The following is a 16,977-nucleotide window of genomic DNA, read 5'->3' as shown; positions in this document are numbered from 1 at the left end:
GACAGCTCTGGCCCATCAAGAACTAGGGCTGGGATGGAGGCAGCTATAGGCAGCAGGGTGCAGTAGAATGCATTTTTGTGTGCCAGGGTGCACAGCAAATATTTGAAGCCTCACAATCTCGAGTTCACTAATTTAGAGAGCCTCCTCTATTTTGTAAACTCTGCACATTACCTACCTATAGCACCACGCCCTGCACATAAGAAATGCCCAAGAAATTTTTCTGATTGGTTAATTTAAAGGATATGAGTTTCTTTGTTAAAGAGAATCCATCCTATGAATTTTCTATTTGAACTTTATTCAACATGAACACACACACACACGTACACTTTTTTCCTCTCTTTGTTCCTTCCAATTAACTTTTCTAAGCCAGACACAGTGAGGGTCCTCAGGATACTAAAATGAATAAGACGTGGTCTTTGCCCTCAAGAACCTCTCCATAGCTCTAGCACCTTGTCACCTGCAGACATGCAATAAAAGCACAAAGATATTTATTCCTCACTACTCAGCCATAAAAAATAATGCAGTAATGCCATTTGCAGCAGCACGGATGCAAACTATAGATGATCATACTAAGTGAAGTAAGTGAAAAAGACAAATACCATATGATGTCACTTATATGTGGAATCTAAAATAAGGCACACCCAGGACAGCTCCTGGCCCAGGGGTGTGAGATGGACCAAAACTGGCCCTGGATCTTTGCTTGGCACAAGATGGCAGCCTCTCTCCTTTCACTCCCCTTCCAGGAAGCAAGCCCTGCTCCATTGCTAAGCTCTTGGGGATGGTGGATTTTCTTGCTGCGCTTCTTTTCTCCCACACTGATACCTAACGCAAGCTCTCTGTAAAGCCCCAAGGAAAACAGTAACCTTCTCTGTCTTGTATCTAAGTTGATCTCCGGTGCCTGGAGTTAATGCTAGTCTCCTCTGGGATCAGCCTTTTTGATTTCTGAACATCTATTATGTTACTTTCCAGATCAGAGATTCTCACATCCTGGCTTTCACTTGCACCTCTTTTCCCCCAGTAAGCTCTTTCTGAACCCACAGGCCTCCCCTGTCAAAACTAGAATTCTGGAGGAGTCAAAATCTCTCAGCCCACCCTCATATATCATCACACCCAGAACAGGACTTTCCTGTCTATTCCAACCCACCACGTTCTCTGCTTCTTTCCCAGCTTCTACGAACGAGTCTCTCAGGTCCCTGAATGTTTGTGGGACAGGGTTGTGTCTGGTTGATCTTAGATCCCAGACCCAGTCACTGCTCCCGGTGCATGCCAAGGGCTCAGCCAATGTGCATTGGATTAAGGGATGGAGAAGCCCCCTCACCTGAGCCACCCAAACCCCAAACTCCCCACCCGCCTCCTGTTCAGCCAGCTATGGAGCTCTGGAGGTCTGCCTCATCAGTGCCTCTCCTACGCTCTCCATTTCCCTGGCCGCCATGCTAATTCAGGCCTCTGGATTCACACCTGGAATTTTGTACACGGTCCAGCTAGTCTTCCCTTTTTCCTTTCCTCATTCTCTCTCCCTCCTTTGCTCTCTTCCCTTTCATCTCTTCTTCCTTTTCTCTCATTTAACATAATATCCAGTCCATCCTACGATAATACTGCTAACAATAATAGCTTCCATTTAATGCCCATGTTTTAAGAGGCGGACATTGGCTGGCGCCTGTCCACTTATCTTTGTTAATCCTTATAGACTGGCCACTCCACGAGCTATGTATTATTATCACAGTTTCAGAGAGAAGGTAACTGGCTCTCAGAGACAGAACATGATTCACCCAAGGCTGCATGCGTAGAAGCCTGTGCTCTCTGCTACCTCACCCTGCCCTCTCTTTGTCAGCACTGTGTCAGATGTGGGGGATACAGGGTGAACAGGGCTAAGCATGAAAGCAGAGCCCCTGTCCTCTTAGAGTTCAAGTGGAGAGAGAAGACAGAGTAAGAAAAAGCACCAGGAGGGATGATAAGTGATTTGAGGGACATGTGTCCCCAGCTAAGAGGGAATAGAGCCCAGGGTGTGACTCAGTCTGGCTGGGCTGAGAAGGCTTCTCATGGGAGGTGTGGCCGGAATTAAGCCTTGAAGGATGAACAAGAACATTTCGAGAACTGGGGGTGGGTGAGAATGGGTGGAAAGAAGAGTCCAGCAGAGGGAATGGAATACCGTCATGGATGGAGTGCAGAATGGGTGTGCAGGAAGAGAGCAGGAGATGCAGCAGGAGAATCACAAAGGACTCTGAACCCCATGGTAGGGAGTTTAGCCTTCATCTTTTAGGATGAAGATGTTGGAGGGTCACTGAAGGCTTCTAGGTCAAAGAGTGACATGATAAGATTTGTGTTTCAGAAGGACCATGTCACAAACAATGTCATCAGTGGATTAGAGATGAGATTGGTAGGAGGGAGACAGGACAGGGAACTATTGCGGCAATCCAGGGAGAGGATAAATGGGCCAAGAAAACCAGGTAGGGGTAGAGAGAAGGGATCAGAGAGAAAGAGAGCTATTGATTGTGACGACTGTAGGAATGGGTCAGCCTTCTGGTTTGGCTGGTTGACCGGGGAGAAGTCAGTCACAGCAAACCATAGAAAAGCAGGCTTGGGTGTGTTTGTCACACAAGCCCGGGGAATGGTAGGAGGTAGGGGGAGAAAGACGGTAAGTTCAACTAGCATCACGTGACCTGGAGATCCTTACGGAGGTACCTGCCGGCGGTCGGGTAGATGAGTCTACAGCTCAGGAGAGGGTGTCTGGGGGTAAGCTATGTATATTCTAATCCCTTTTCAACTTTATTTAAACAAGGTTCCCAGACTGATGCACTGCTCAGATCAACATATTGAGAAAATACCTTCAGTAGTTTTCCAGCTTTGATTGAACTATTCCCATCTCACATGTTCGGAGCCTCTAAAATAGAATCTAAACTCATGCAGAGTTGAGAGAAGATGGAAGCAATATCTCAGAAGTAGACCCTAGAAGATTTTGTGATTGATTATCTGTGGGGGGAGGGTGGGGTCAGAAGATGAGAAGATAAAGAGAGGAAGTGATAACGCCTCCCAAGCTGACTTCCCTGTTTATACTTCCTCCTCTTAATTTTTTCTCGCTCCAACTTGGGGCAAAAAGCAGCTACCTTCTACTGCAGAAACAGCACCCCTGAGACTGTGGAACTTCTTTCATGTGTCTTCTTTCTATGTCTCTTCTTGCCCTCCCTCACCTGCAGACCTAAATGCAGCCTATGCGGTTCAATTACTTAACTTGTCTCTATTTTATCATGAACCTCCCTTGCTTAGGTACGTGAGATGGCTCCCTGTTAGCTCTCAGATCAAGGTTGAGCGTCTCACTCTGAAAAGAAGCTACTTTTCGGGACCTTCCAGTTTGATTTATCTCTTTGATGAAATGCTACCCACACCTTTATGGCCCATTTTGTCTCGTGCTTGGTAATGATGCTATTCAGATTCCCGGAAGTGCCAACCAATAGACCTTTCTGTGATGATGGAAATATTCTCTTCCTGTGTTGTCCATTACTGTAGCCATGAGCCACATGGGCTACTACTGAGCACTTGGAATGCGGCTGGTGTGACCGAGGCACTGAATTTAATTTATTTTAATTCATTTCAATGTACGTAGCCAGTCACGGCAAGTGGCTACAGTACTGGACAGTGCAGTGCTGGGGGCTTGTTCTTTCTTTATCTTCTAGAGTACGGGTGGGTTTCCCACCTCCCTAGAGTATTCTGCAAACTCTTAGCAACTGCCTTCCAACTACCCGCCTTTTGCTGGTCTTCCCTTGGCCCCCGCTCCAGCCCACAGCCTGGCTCAGACCTCCTTCCCGAAGGGCTGGGATCGTGCGCTCTGTATGTGATGACTGGCTCACAAGCAAAGCTTATCATGGTTGTTATTTTCATTATGAGAAACAGCTCTAGAAATAGTAACAGATCTCTTTGTTTACTTTATCCAGGAACATGTCACACCCACAGACAAGAGAGACTGTTCAAAGGAACGAACCAGGAAAGTCGTCAAAAACAAGTCCAACTCAGGGCCCACCAGGCTTTCTTCTCTGATATTTGAATCACCTCGTGATAGGGCTGGCCGATGAGCCATACTGAGGGCCGAGGTGGGCGAGGGCTCTGATATGGAACAGAAGGAGCCCCTGCTTCGTTACTGTCTCATCAGAAACCCTGCTGTCATCTCCCCAGTGTTGAGGCCTGATTCGAGCAGTGGCAGTTTGCTCTGAGCCATCTGTACTCATGGCCCAGTGCCCACAGTCCTATCACGTATGGTGGATGTATGGGTGAATGGGATCATGTCTGAAATATAACAGATGGTTAGCCAAGGCCTCGATCCCATGCATATGGACAAAGTGTTCACCTACTTGTCACAAGGACATCAAGACCCCTCTTGGCCAAGTATGAGAACATAACATTCTCATATCTACTCTTCCTTCGCCAGGCCATTCTGCAATGCACAGATGCTTCTGGGGGAGGTTTTGAGTGTTGCATATTTGTCTTTGCTATTATTGTTTTGGCCACTACAGAGCATAAAAAAGTTTCCCAGAGCTATCCCAGTAGCTGAATCCTTCCGTGCCGGGGTCATTCTCTTCAGTCTACGGTGTCTTTTTGGCCCCTGCTCCCCCTATCTTACTTCTCCAATTCTTGTTGGAGTTCTTCAGTTTCTCCCATTTTCTAGAACAGTCTGAACAGTTCCTGTGGGTCTCTGGGGGTGGCCTGAGTCTGCGGACACCTGAGTCTTCACAGCCACCACGTGGCACCCACCTGCTTTCCTCCTCTCCTGCGCTGGCTGCCTTTGGTGGTATCACCCTAGAAGCCTAGAAGCCCTCCCTCCCAAGTCTGATACTGCTTTGGCTGGACGAGCACAGAAATCACACTGGGCTGGGCAGAGGCTACCGAGGGGAGGGAGAATCCCCGTGCGTCTGCCAGAATCCCTCACTCTTCAGAAATTCTGTGTGCCAACCATTCTTTCCATCTCTGCCCTGTTTCTAGCACGAATGTGAGTCTTCCCATGTTACAGTTTCTGACCTAGAGAGACACAGAGCTGGGCACAGTTCCTCCAGTTCCCTCCTCCCCACTGTATTCCTGCCCAAATCCTCCTCAGTTTCCTTCAGATCATTTAAACAGCCTTAGAGCAAGTGATCAGCCCCAGAGTGGCTGTTCTTTGAGTTACAGATGGAAGACCTTGAAGATTGCAATGAACTGAAGATTAAGATCAAAGATAAAATTCTTAACTGGCGTGCCGGGACACATGGATATAAAGCAAACCCTTTGCTAGCACACTGCTAAATTTTCACCAAAATGTCAAGTTACTTTTTACTGCAATGGGGTATGGGAGTATCTGCACTCTTCTGATATCTGCCTAATAGGAGGTTGAGTCAAGTATGTCTTGTGCCCTGGTGTACAACGTAGGATGATCTCTCCAGTCCCTGGTGGGAGGCGAGGGGTGACTGCAAGTTGGCACCTTGGGAATGAGGGTATGTGACTGGAACGCAGACCACTTGTGGGGTTGAGGGAGCCCAGTTAGGGCAGAGTCCACTTCAGACAGCAATCCAGGATGAGCTATGTAAATAGGGTGATAATTCTGGATCCAGTTAGACTCAGTGGAAGAAAGACTGTGTAATGCTGTATAAAATTCTGGTATTTGAAAGCAAGTCATGAATATAAATAAAAGACAAAAACTACAGGCCTAGAGGGAGATAGAAAGAAAGGAATCAAAAGCGATGAGAGAAGCTGTTGATTCAATGCGTTGAAAATGGGAATAAAGGAAGGGGAAAGCTTGACAACGCAGCAGTACTTTGAAACGAAGAGGGAAGTTTAGGAGGTTCTCAAAGATGACCTCCATCTTCGCAGTAGGAAGTAAAGTCATCTGTTGATAAAAATACTGAGTGACATTTGCTCACCTTGGACCAGGGATTGTGCAAAGTGGTTTATGTATATTAACCTGTTTAATCTCCACAATAGTTCCACAGAATAGGGGCTATGATGATCCTAGCTTCACAAGCAAGGAAACTCAGGCTCAGAGAAGTTGCATAATGTACCCAGGGTCAAAAAGCCAAGAAAGGAAACACTGGTCTTTACCAGGTGAGATGAGATTGGATGAGAGTGGAGTTGGCTTATTCAGTTTCTTCAGTGCCCCAGGGGACCACAGGCCGGCTGACGGATCACTGTGGAGAGGAGGGAAGGAGAGAGTTATCCTGGGTGGGAGTTACCATGGAGACAAGCTGCAGACACCTGGATCTAATCTGATGAGAGGCAGGGCTCTTAGGTGAAAACAAAAGCAAACTACAGGATGCAGTGGGTTGGGGGGGGTCTGGATTCAAATTCTGCATATGTGTCCTGGTGGCAGATTCATGTCATTTTCAAATGCTTGTGTGCTGTCAGCCACATGGGAGGGACAACCCAACTGAAAACATAGTAGGAAGGCAGCTACAGGGAGGCCCTTGGTCCAGCAGAAAGGGCTGTGAACACTCTCCGTGGGCGGAGAACGGAGAGTACTTGACGACACTGGGCAGGAAGATTCAGGAGGTGCTGGGATCCTGCACACTGGCTGTGTTGTCAGGGGTCGGGGGGCTTTGGGGGGCTGCTAGGGCAGAGCAGTACTGGACAGTGAGGTTGGGGAACACAGTGGCTACTTGTGAGGAAGAAGCCGGGCAGCTTCTGGCTGCCTCTGCAGCTGTGTGGGACTCACCCTGAGAGCAAGAGGCATTATTTTCTCCCCTCTCTTGTCAGATATTGACTCCCACGCAGGAAAAAGGAAGCACCTTTTGTCAGATGCTGTGGCCACTTCCTCTTCAGAAGGCTCCAGCCAATCTCTGGCTTTGCAGAATGAGGGCGCTGACTCCAGCTGCCGGACCTTGAGGGTGTAGGGCCCCAGGGCCGGCGCTGATGGGAGCTGGCCCCTCGGCTGGCCCGCAGGGTTCCGGGGCATCCTCTCTGCTGCAGATCTGGACCCCCGAGCCCAGCCTAGCTGGGGCCCAGCGCTTCCCGGCCCCTCCCTGCACACTGCTCACAGCCCCTGTCAGCCCGCCTGTCTGTCCGTCTCCACAGCTCGGTCAAGGAGTGTGATGACCGGAGAGCAGATGGCGGCCTTTCACCCCGCATCCATCCCCAGCCCACTGGAAAGACCCGTCAAGATGGGCTGGCTGAAGAAGCAGAGGTCCCTCGTGAAAAACTGGCAGCAGAGGTACTTTGTGCTGAGGGCACAGCAGCTCTATTACTACAAGGACGAGGAGGACATGAAGCCACAGGTACCAGCCTGGTTGTTTGCTCCCTTCCCAGGGCTGTCCCCTCCTGGGTGCGGGAGGTGGGTGGAGCGCCGGAGATCACTACAGACTCGCAGCGGGGCTTCTTACTAGGATGAGACCCCTGTCCATTTGCAAGGACTTCTTTCTCTCCTTCTCACCCTTTGTGAGATACATAAACCGAGTTGCAGAGATGACAGGGTGATCTTCCTTCACGGAGCCCCAAGATGAGCGCTGAGGCTCTTCCTAAACGCAGCTCTAAGTCAAGGTTGGCAGCGTGGTCTTGATGGGAATGTGGAGCACAAGGGCTCAGGGAGAGTGGACTTGGGTTCAGGAAAATTGATTTGGGGCTTTCATTTTTTTGTCTGTTCAATCGATATTTATTGAGCATCTACTGTGCGCCAGACACTGTTCCAGGGAGCTGAAATAACTCAGTGACTAAAACAGATAAGCACCCCTGACACGTGGAACTTAGAAGATGGGGAGGGGGGAAGCAGAAAGATAGACATAATCAATAAGAAAATTATGTGGTTTGTTAGAAAATGACTAGTTCTATGAGGAAAAAATAGAATGGGCTAGGAGGATCAAGCATTTGGGGGAGGTGGTACAATTTCAAGAAGGGCGGCCAGAATGACTTCATGCAAAAGGGGACATTTGAGCAAAGATTAAGGAGGAGAAGCAATCCGCCAGGCAGATCTCTGGGTAAAGAGCACTCCAGGCAGAGGGGACAGCCAGTGCAAAGGCCCTGAGGTAGAGCATGTCTGATGTGTGTGGGAAATAGCAAGGAGGTCAGCGTGGGAGCAGCAGAGTTAGGGAATGAAAGGATCAGAGCAGATGAGGTCAGAGAGTGGAGCGTTGGGTGTTGTGACGCAAGTTGTAAAGGACATTGTAGTCCACTGTAAGGACTTGAGTCTTTCCACTGAGGGCGATGGCAGGCCTTGCAAGGTTCCCGGCAGAAAGGGGTCATTCTTGGGTTATGTTGTAAAAAGGTGGTTCTGGTTACCATGCTCAAAAATAGATCCAAGGCTGAAGGGAGGAGGTATAAGGGTAATTTAGGTGAGAGGTTACTATGTTTAGAATCTCAGTGGGCTGGAAGAAAATGATCAGATCCCTGATGTACTTGAAAATACAGCAAACAGGACTTCCAGATGGAGTGGATGGGGCTAGAGAGGGCTTTGATCGTAAATCTTGGGCCCGGGTCTTTTCTTCCTGCCTCATTGATTCCTCATGGCCATCGTGGTGAATGAGAGCAAAAGGGGATGCTGTTAACAGCTGAGAGACCCCAGGTGTAAATTGTATGTCTCAAGGCAGCCAGGAGGACTGGACACCCTTTCTGGAGTCATGCCTGTGGAGGTGGAAGAGTGGGCAAGGAACTTATTAGGGAGGACAGACTCTAAGACATTCTGGAGCCAGAAATAAAGCCCCAAGAAGGGTGAGGATATTGGCGGTGGATGGCCGGGTAAGCAAAGAAGTGAGAAGGTCATTTGGAAGAGGACAGTTCTCTCTGAGGGCAGGCTTGAGGCTCTGTGACGCATCGGCAGTGCCCGGTTAATCAGGCCCTCCACTCAGAGGGCTGTGAGTGTCTGTCCCTGCTGAGGCTGGAGAGGGGCCAGGGACCCCACCACTGCCTGGGTTCTTGCTCAGTGTCCTGTGCGTGGTAACCAGACTTTCTTCACTTTATGAACAGACCCTATCAGAGGCAAGCAATTGCAAGCTAAGATGGGGTTCCTGGTAATAGCCGAGGCAGGAAGTCTTCCCGTCTGCAGAGCATGAGGGAGATGGCAATAATGTGTTAGCCTTCCCAAAGCAGCAGAAAGGGAAGTTCAGTGAGGCTTACTTCCGTGAGGTGTAGCAGGGAGCTTGTGTTCTTTTCCTGGCTCTACTATCATCTGGCCATGTAATTATTTAATTTTTCTGGACCCCTCTTTTTTTCTTTTGTAAGATGAGGCAATCATACCTGGCCTGCATCTGTCCCAGGATTAAATGATATGAATCACATGCAAAAAATTGTTTTGTAAAAACATAAACGGATGTCAAAGAGTAAAATAAATTATTGGAGGTCCTGGCTTGTCTCCCTTACTTTTGGAGGAGGAAACTCTGAGTCCTCTCAGGATTAAATTAGTCTGATAATTAGGTAGAGTTTCTTCTAGAATGACAAGTATGGTTTATTTTTTAGAAAACCTATTAATGTATCAGACCAATAAGTCAAGATCAAGAAGTCGAATGAGAAAAACCACACAACCCCTAAACAGATGGCTGAAAAGAGCATTTGATAAAATCCAAAACTCATTTCAGATATAAAAAGTATTTTTTTAAAAAGGAATAAAATGATAATTTCTCAGAATATTTTATTTTATATGGATGTGAATATTTTGATTACAAAAGCTGTATGGGTATATAGTTGGAAATTTGGAGGAAGCAGAAAATCACAAAGTAGAAAAAAATAACTATCCCTTCAGTAAGAAATAACCACCTAAATCCTCAATTCTTCCAGTTTTTTCTATGCATGTACATTTAGAAACTCATCTAAATGCGAAATTAGTATAATAGTATTCTTTAATTAAAAATTAACAATATGTCTTGAATATTGTCCAGTATTATTAAATATTATTCTACAATGTAATTCTTAGTGGTGGCAAAATAACTTATTTTATGGACATTCTATAAGTTATTTAACCAATTTCCTCCTGGAAATTAGTTGAGAATTTGGGCCGATTTTTCTATGTTATTATAACAAACAAGAATTAAGTGGACATCCTTGTAGACTTTTCATATATCCATCATTATTTTATTAAGATAAAGAAAAGTCTAGTCAAACTAAAATACTTTTATTATGCTATCATTTAACATTGTTTTGGGATTCATAGACATTGCAAATATCTAGACATGAAATGAAAGATATGAACTAAATTCTTGGGAAAAAATAAAGGTCTATTTCCACACTATGTTTCACACCATTCATGATTCTGGATGGGTTAAAGACTTAACGTGTGAAAACGGGTTCATAAAAATCCTAGAAGAAAGTGTAATTATCTGCATGATCTTTGGGAAGCAGGTGCTTCTTAAGCATAGCAACAAAGACAGCACAAGGAAAAGACTGATTTAATTGCATAAATAGAAATGTCTGTACCTTAAAAACCAAAATAATAAGGTGAAAAGGCAAAAATAAACAGAAAAAATTGTAAACAACTATTCTTCCTATTAAAAATAGTCTCAAATCTTATAAGAAACAGCAATAGGGAAATGAGTAAATGACGTAAATGGGCAATTTCCCAAAGAAATGTAATAGCCAAAAAGCATATGTAAAAACTCCACTCAGTCATAATTAAAGACATGCAATGGAAGTTAATGAGATACCATTGTCCCCTTATCAAAATGGCAAAGATTTTCTAGAAATTCCAATGTTAGTAAAGACCAGGGAACAGGAATTCTCATGCACAACTGGTGGAAATGAAAATCTGTACAACCTTTCTGGAGGGTAATATGCCTCTTAGAAATGCAAATTCTTTGAACCTGCATTTCTAATGTAGGGGTTTATAATAGTGATGTGGAAACAATGCCCGGTGGTAGGGGCTAGGTTATGTGAGGCAACTTTTCTATATCTATCCGATAGAATATAATTCAGCTGCTGATGCCCTAAATTAATACTTTTTGAAACTGAAAGATGTCCATAATATAATTGCTTTGAAAAAAGCAGTTAACAGCAGAGGATGATTTATATGCTAATCCTATTCTTTTTTTTTTTTTTTTTGGTATCTTTTTTTTTTTTGGCGGTACGGGGGCCTCTCACTGTTGTGGCCTCTCCCGTTGCGAAGCACAGGCTCCGGATGCGCAGGCTCAGCGGCCACGTCTCACGGGCCCAGCCACTCCGCGGCATGTGGGATCTTCCCATACCGGGGCACGAACCCGTGTCCCCTGCATCGGCAGGAGGACTCCCAACCACTGCGCCACCAGGGAAGCCCGCTAATCCTATTCTTGAGGGGAAAAAGACAATGAATCTGTAATTTATGGAAAAAGGCTTGGAAAGAAATACACAGAGATGTTAACTGAGTTATCTCTGAGTACTGGAGTTACACATAACTTTTACTTTTCTTCTTTCTCTATGACTAAAATATAAATTCGTTGTAAATTTAAAAAGAACACACATACACTCAGATTCTTAAAAAACTCAAAAAACAAAAATCACTCCAGTAATCTTAGAGCAATCAGATGAAAAATGCCCTCACTGTATACTGATGATGTGTACGTTTGGTGCAGCCTTTCTAGAAAGCAATTTGGCCAGATTTCTAAAAGCCAAAAAATATCATATCCAGAATGACCCAGTCATTCTGGTTTTAAGAAGCTATCCAAAAGAAATAATAAGATATATGCAGTGCTATTTGTAATGAGAAACATTAGACCAAATGTCCAACAAAGGAGAATGATTAAGTAAATTGTGGGGCCCTCTATGATGCACCCTTGTATGTGCTCTTCGAGGGGACCCTGCGGTTCAGGAGAAGGCAGTCTGTGCAGTTTTTTCTCTGAGTTCTCAGAAAGGTCTGTCTAGCTCTAACAGTATAATGCCCTGTAAGTCCATGACCTAGCTTCCTATAACTCATTCCAAAAGTTTCTTTGTCAAGGAAGTTGTTTAAAACAGAATCTCAGTGAATTGCCCTCAAGTCTCTGCTACAATGATGGTTTTAGACGATCCTGGCTTAGATGTTCCATTGCCTCATCTGCTTTCTCTGAAGTTAGAGCAGAGAGTTGTCTATCAGGGGTGAGCTGGGAAATGTTTAACCAACAGCCCTGTGGTAGGGGAGTTGTTTTGGACACAGCATTTGCCAATTTCTGTTGTGTAAATACTCCCACTGTGGCTGATTCAAGCTACCAGCGTCCCTGAACACAGAGTTGAGAAGGGATGTACAGTAGCAGTGTTAGATAGTATATCTACCACACAGATAGATTTGATGCAAATGACCGTACGAACAGAAATAATAGTAAAATAGAGCAAATAATTAGGTAAATAGAAAATTTTTTTTCTTTTATATTTATATGAGATGATGGATGTTCACCAAACTTATTGTGGTGATCATTTCATGACTCTTGTGGTTCAAATCGTTGTGTTCTGCACCTTGAACTTGGACAGTCCGGTATGTCAACTGTGTCTCAGGGGAATTGCAAGAAAAAAAAAAAAAAAAGAGAATTAGAAAGTGATGAATTCTGAGTAGTACTACCTTTATTTTTAATATAAAATATTTCATTGTAAGTTTATATAATTTAACTTTTAATAATGGCTGTGAGTTATGGCACCAGAATAAAACACTATGTTGTTTTTTCAGACAGGAGGAAGCACTGCCTGGTAGGAAGATAAAGAAAGTGCCATTTCAGGGGTACCTGCCTCTCCTAAGTTCGTCTCTAAACTATTATTTGATAGTTTCATCCAAAAACAGTAAAAATAAAATACAAAGTAGGTAAATACCATTTATTGATCACTTACTAGGTGCCAGGCTCTGTGTTAAATGTCCTGAATATACCGTCCAGCGGCACAATCTAAGGGTCATTTTTTTTCCCGAGGCCACAGATATCATTTAAAGATGGCGGGGAGCATGTAGGTGGTGGTTATTTTTAAGTAATAAAATTAGAGAAGTGTAGGCAGAATTTTTTTTCTTTTCTCTTGTCCTCCTTCCCCCGGCTCCCCTCCTTCCCCTCCTTCTCTTCCCCTTTCTCTCCCCCACCCCCCTCTTCTGCTTTCGCTTCAACTCTTTTTCTCGCTCAGCCTTAGACATTTGCATGTATAGACCCCCAAGAAACATTTATTCTTTCAGGATTCTGAGCTGATCTGGGAGCTCCTTAAGACTCTTCCTTTATAGCTTTTCCGCTACCAATCCTCTTCATCCATGGTTTGTTCTAGAAACAAGACATCACTGTTTACTCAGCTCAGGATCAGACACACTACCTACGACAGCTAGTGAGACGTAAATTATGAGTAAGGAACTCTAGGACAATTAACTGTGCCCCCTCGTGCTGTTACTTAAACTTTGAAAGTGTTGGTTTCCTCAACTGTAATGTGGGAGTGTCCATCCTGCCATGTTTCTGATTTGGGGGCTGTTCTGAGGTCTAAGGAGATGTTGCATGTGAAAGTGCACTGTCAGTGGTAGAGCAATGAGCGTACACGTGGTGGAAGTGACTTGGTTTTCTGATGACATATTCACGTGTAAGGTCACAAATTCCACCCTCACTCCACCCCTCCCCCACAACGGATCCATGATCCTCCTCCCCTTGCCCGTTCAAGGGACGTCAAACTGCTGGGTCCCAGCACTTCCACTGTGATGGTGAAGAGCACAGGGTTTGAACACACTTCTGAGATGAATTACCATTCTGCCACTTACTAGCTCTGTGACATTGGACAAATCACAGAACCATTCTGACCCCCAGTTTCCTCACTTGTAAACTTGTGTAGCAATACCTTGCCTGGAGAATTGCTTAAAGGACTAAGCGAATAATACACATTCAAGGTGCTTAGCAGAGGGACAGACACCTGGAGTGTGCTGCTCAGAAGCTCTTGCTGCTACTAAGTACTGCATCGCCTCAATGAACCTGTGGTTCAGTCCCCAGTGCCCCCTTTGGCAGTCCGGCAGGTGGTATGGTCCCCCCAGTCTCAGCATGGCCTCCACAAAGGTCAGGTGTCTTGTTTGGCAAGGAATTTTGGCTCTTGGAAAGTAGGAAGAGGCAAGTGTTGGTGATGGCACCCTCTCAGTTCATTCTCCGGTCAGAACCTTGTCCTCCTGTCTCCTTAGGCACCTTGCTTGCTGTCACATAGCTGCCACTTAATTTCATCAAGGTCTGGGTAGCAGAAGTGCCCCATTCGAAGCTGGGATGCCAGCTTTCCATGCCCCTCTCTGCTATCCCATCATTATCCTATCTGTCGTCCAACTTTATTTTAGCTCATAGCTGGTAATGTTTTTGCTTACCTTAAAGGCCTCGCTCTCAATCTTTCAGGGTTGCATGTATCTACCAGGGAGCACAATCAAGGAGATCGCCACAAACCCAGAAGAAGCGGGGAAGTTTGTCTTTGAAGTCATTCCAGGTAGGTGACGAAACGTGGGATAGGCGTGCCTCACGTTCCCATGTTACTTCTGACCCCAGAGGTCAAGGTTACATTCAGTGAGTCCGTCAACCAGCTAGCCAACCAACCTAGTAAGGATGCATCATAGTTCTGTATATAGTTAATGATCCCATACTAGTTCATTAACGACATGTGAACTAGGTGGATGTGCATCCGGTTGAGCTCTGTAAGCACTTCACGAGCACCTGCTTGGAGCCAGGTATCCACTAGGCACTGGGACACTGATCGGAAAGTACATCATCCCTGCTCGCTAAAAGGAGCTCAGCTTTGAAGGCGAGTGGGACAATAAAATGAACAGTTAAATTATAAATTGAACCATGTGAAATCGCCATGTTGGTAGGTCAAAAACGGTCGACAGTCAACAGTCTCATATGGTTCATTGTGCCCTATTAAGAAATGACAACTCCGACTTCCTGAGCACTTACTGCATGTCAGGCGCTGTAATTCACCTATTGCACAAGTTAGCCACACACTGGAGGGTGTCTCTTTCTAATCAAGAGTTACCTTCCTCGAATGCATTTGGGGAAAGGGGAAGTTTGTCTCAGTTTGTCTCAAGGGGAGTTTGCTTGTGTCTGTGGAAGTCTGTCACACTGAGTCTCTTCTCCCTGTCTCTTGCTCCTTCACCAGCCCACCCCCCAACCAACAGGAACTACAGGGCTGCTGGTCCAGCTATGCAGCCAGGTTGCTGCTGCCATGCTGACACAGCAGGGGAGACCAGTATCCCCTGAGTGCCCCTTGCCTTAAATTTCTTCTTACCTCTCACACAAGGCAGCTGTGTGCATAAGAAACTTGATGGCAAAGTCAGTGTAGCAGAGAGGGTAGACATGCCCCATCTGGAGCCAGCCTGCCCGGGGCCACATCCTGGCCCTGCCACTTACTATGTGTGCAATTGTGATCAATAACTTAATTTAATAATTTACTTTCTCTTTGCCTCTGTTTCTTTACCTGGGAAATGGGGACAATGATGATGATAGTGAGGATTAAGTAAAGAAGTATATATGCCACACTTGGTGCAGTGCCAAGTGTCTGAAGTCTTGGCAATAAGTAGAGGAAATTGTAATGTAGAAACCAATCCCCAAACTGGCTCTGACTATTTATAGAAAACAAAGGAAAACAGGTTATTTTTTTTTTGAAAGTTCAGCTCTTCCCAAGTGGCCCCCTCATGGGCACTCCCTCGCTTTTTATCTGAGAGTCTATTCGAATAATTTTTCTTCCTCCTCAGAGGAAGAGCCTACTTTTCCAGTCTTTCCTTTCTGGGATAACCCCACCCTTTCCCCACGAGGTTTCTTCTATCCCTAGGATCCCTTTCCCAGCACAATTCAAGGGATGTGACCATTCATGTTGACACATGTCCTAAAACCTGATTTTTCAATCTGGGGTGACCCTATCGAGAGCTCCAACTGCAAATTTACTGTGGACTTTGCAGTAAATTGAAGATTGCTGTTACTGTAGGATGAAGATTTGTCCTCTCATTGTCACTCACACTTACAGCTGTCTCCTGGGCTGCTGGGGGAATTCTTGGACAGATTCACACATGTGTGTACGTGCACATACACACACTCAACTCATATGGACAAGCAACAATTCTAAAGCAATAGTATGGCAGGGAACCATTTTCCTAAAGACACCATCATTCTCAAGGCTCCACCTAACCTAAAATGAGACAACCCTTTATGTTATGATGTAGAGAATTTTCAGTTCCTCTTTTTGCCATCCTCTTGTGCAAGACAATTCTCAGGGGCCAGCGCTGGCATAAGAAATGGCCTCCCTAATCGGGGCCCCCTCTCTGTGATCACCAGTTTTAGCTGCACAAAGGCCATAGAGAAGAATTCGGTCGTTGTTATGCTGTTTTTCTTTATTTGGAGCAGGCAAAAATTTGAGGCAAGCTTCTCGCTCCCTAACTACCTCAAGCAGAATAATTATCTGTTCTCCCACCCAAAGGGAGTCATCAGGGATGGGGGGTTTATTCCTTCTGCAGAATAAGTAGCATTTAATTCTCATACTGCCTTCTGAAATGTTACACCAAAATTATTGAGCACCTGCTACGAGCCGGGCACTATTGTAGGAACTGGGGATCCAGCAATGAACAAAACAGCCTGTATGCAGCTTACAGTCAATGGGGGGAGACTGAAAACAAACCAAATAAATGAAAACATTGTACAGTTTTATTATGGGGTAAGCATTATGGGAAGAAAGCAAAGAAAGAGAAAGTACTGGATGAGGTGGGGATGGCAACTGTTGATTTGCCATTTGAAATAGAGCGGGAAGAATAGACATCATTGAGAAGGTAACCTTTGAGCCAAGATCGAAGGAAGTGAAGACGTGAGCCAAGTGCACATCTGGAGGAAGAACATTCCAGGAAGGGGAGCAGCCAGTGCAAAGTCTCTGAGCCTATTTCTTGTGTTCAGGAAACATCAAGGAGGCCAAGGTGGTTACAGTGGAGTGCTGAGAGGGGAGAAGCGTAGGTGATTTGGTCAGGGGTGGGCTCGGGTTTTACAGGCACTGGTAGGCAAGTGTAAAAAGTTTAGTTTTTGTGCTAGAAGGATGAAAATCCATTGGGAGGTTTTGAACAGAGAAGTAACGCGATCTGACTTTTGTTTTAAAACTCTTTTAAGTTGAGACTAAAAAGGGGCAAAGACGGAACAGGAA

The 16,977-nt window shown here is 45.3% G+C and overlaps 1 protein-coding gene across 2 annotated transcripts in view; it reads left to right on the top strand.

Moving 5' to 3' along the window:
* ARHGAP25 (Rho GTPase activating protein 25) overlaps nt 1-16,977 on the top strand; it is a 110,676-nt gene that overhangs the window by 57,577 nt on the left and 36,122 nt on the right. For both annotated transcript variants that reach the window (XM_007464082.1, XM_007464083.1), the window contains 2 exons: nt 7,030-7,229; nt 14,202-14,289. In XM_007464082.1, coding sequence (XP_007464144.1) covers nt 7,030-7,229; nt 14,202-14,289 — 288 coding nt within the window. The remainder of the gene's footprint in view (nt 1-7,029; nt 7,230-14,201; nt 14,290-16,977) is intronic.

The sequence above is a fragment of the Lipotes vexillifer genome, unplaced genomic scaffold, assembly GCF_000442215.2.
Source record: "Lipotes vexillifer unplaced genomic scaffold, Lipotes_vexillifer_v1.1 scaffold311, whole genome shotgun sequence".
NCBI classification, from domain to species: domain Eukaryota; kingdom Metazoa; phylum Chordata; class Mammalia; order Artiodactyla; family Lipotidae; genus Lipotes; species Lipotes vexillifer.
This window is presented reverse-complemented; position numbering and strand designations above follow the sequence as displayed.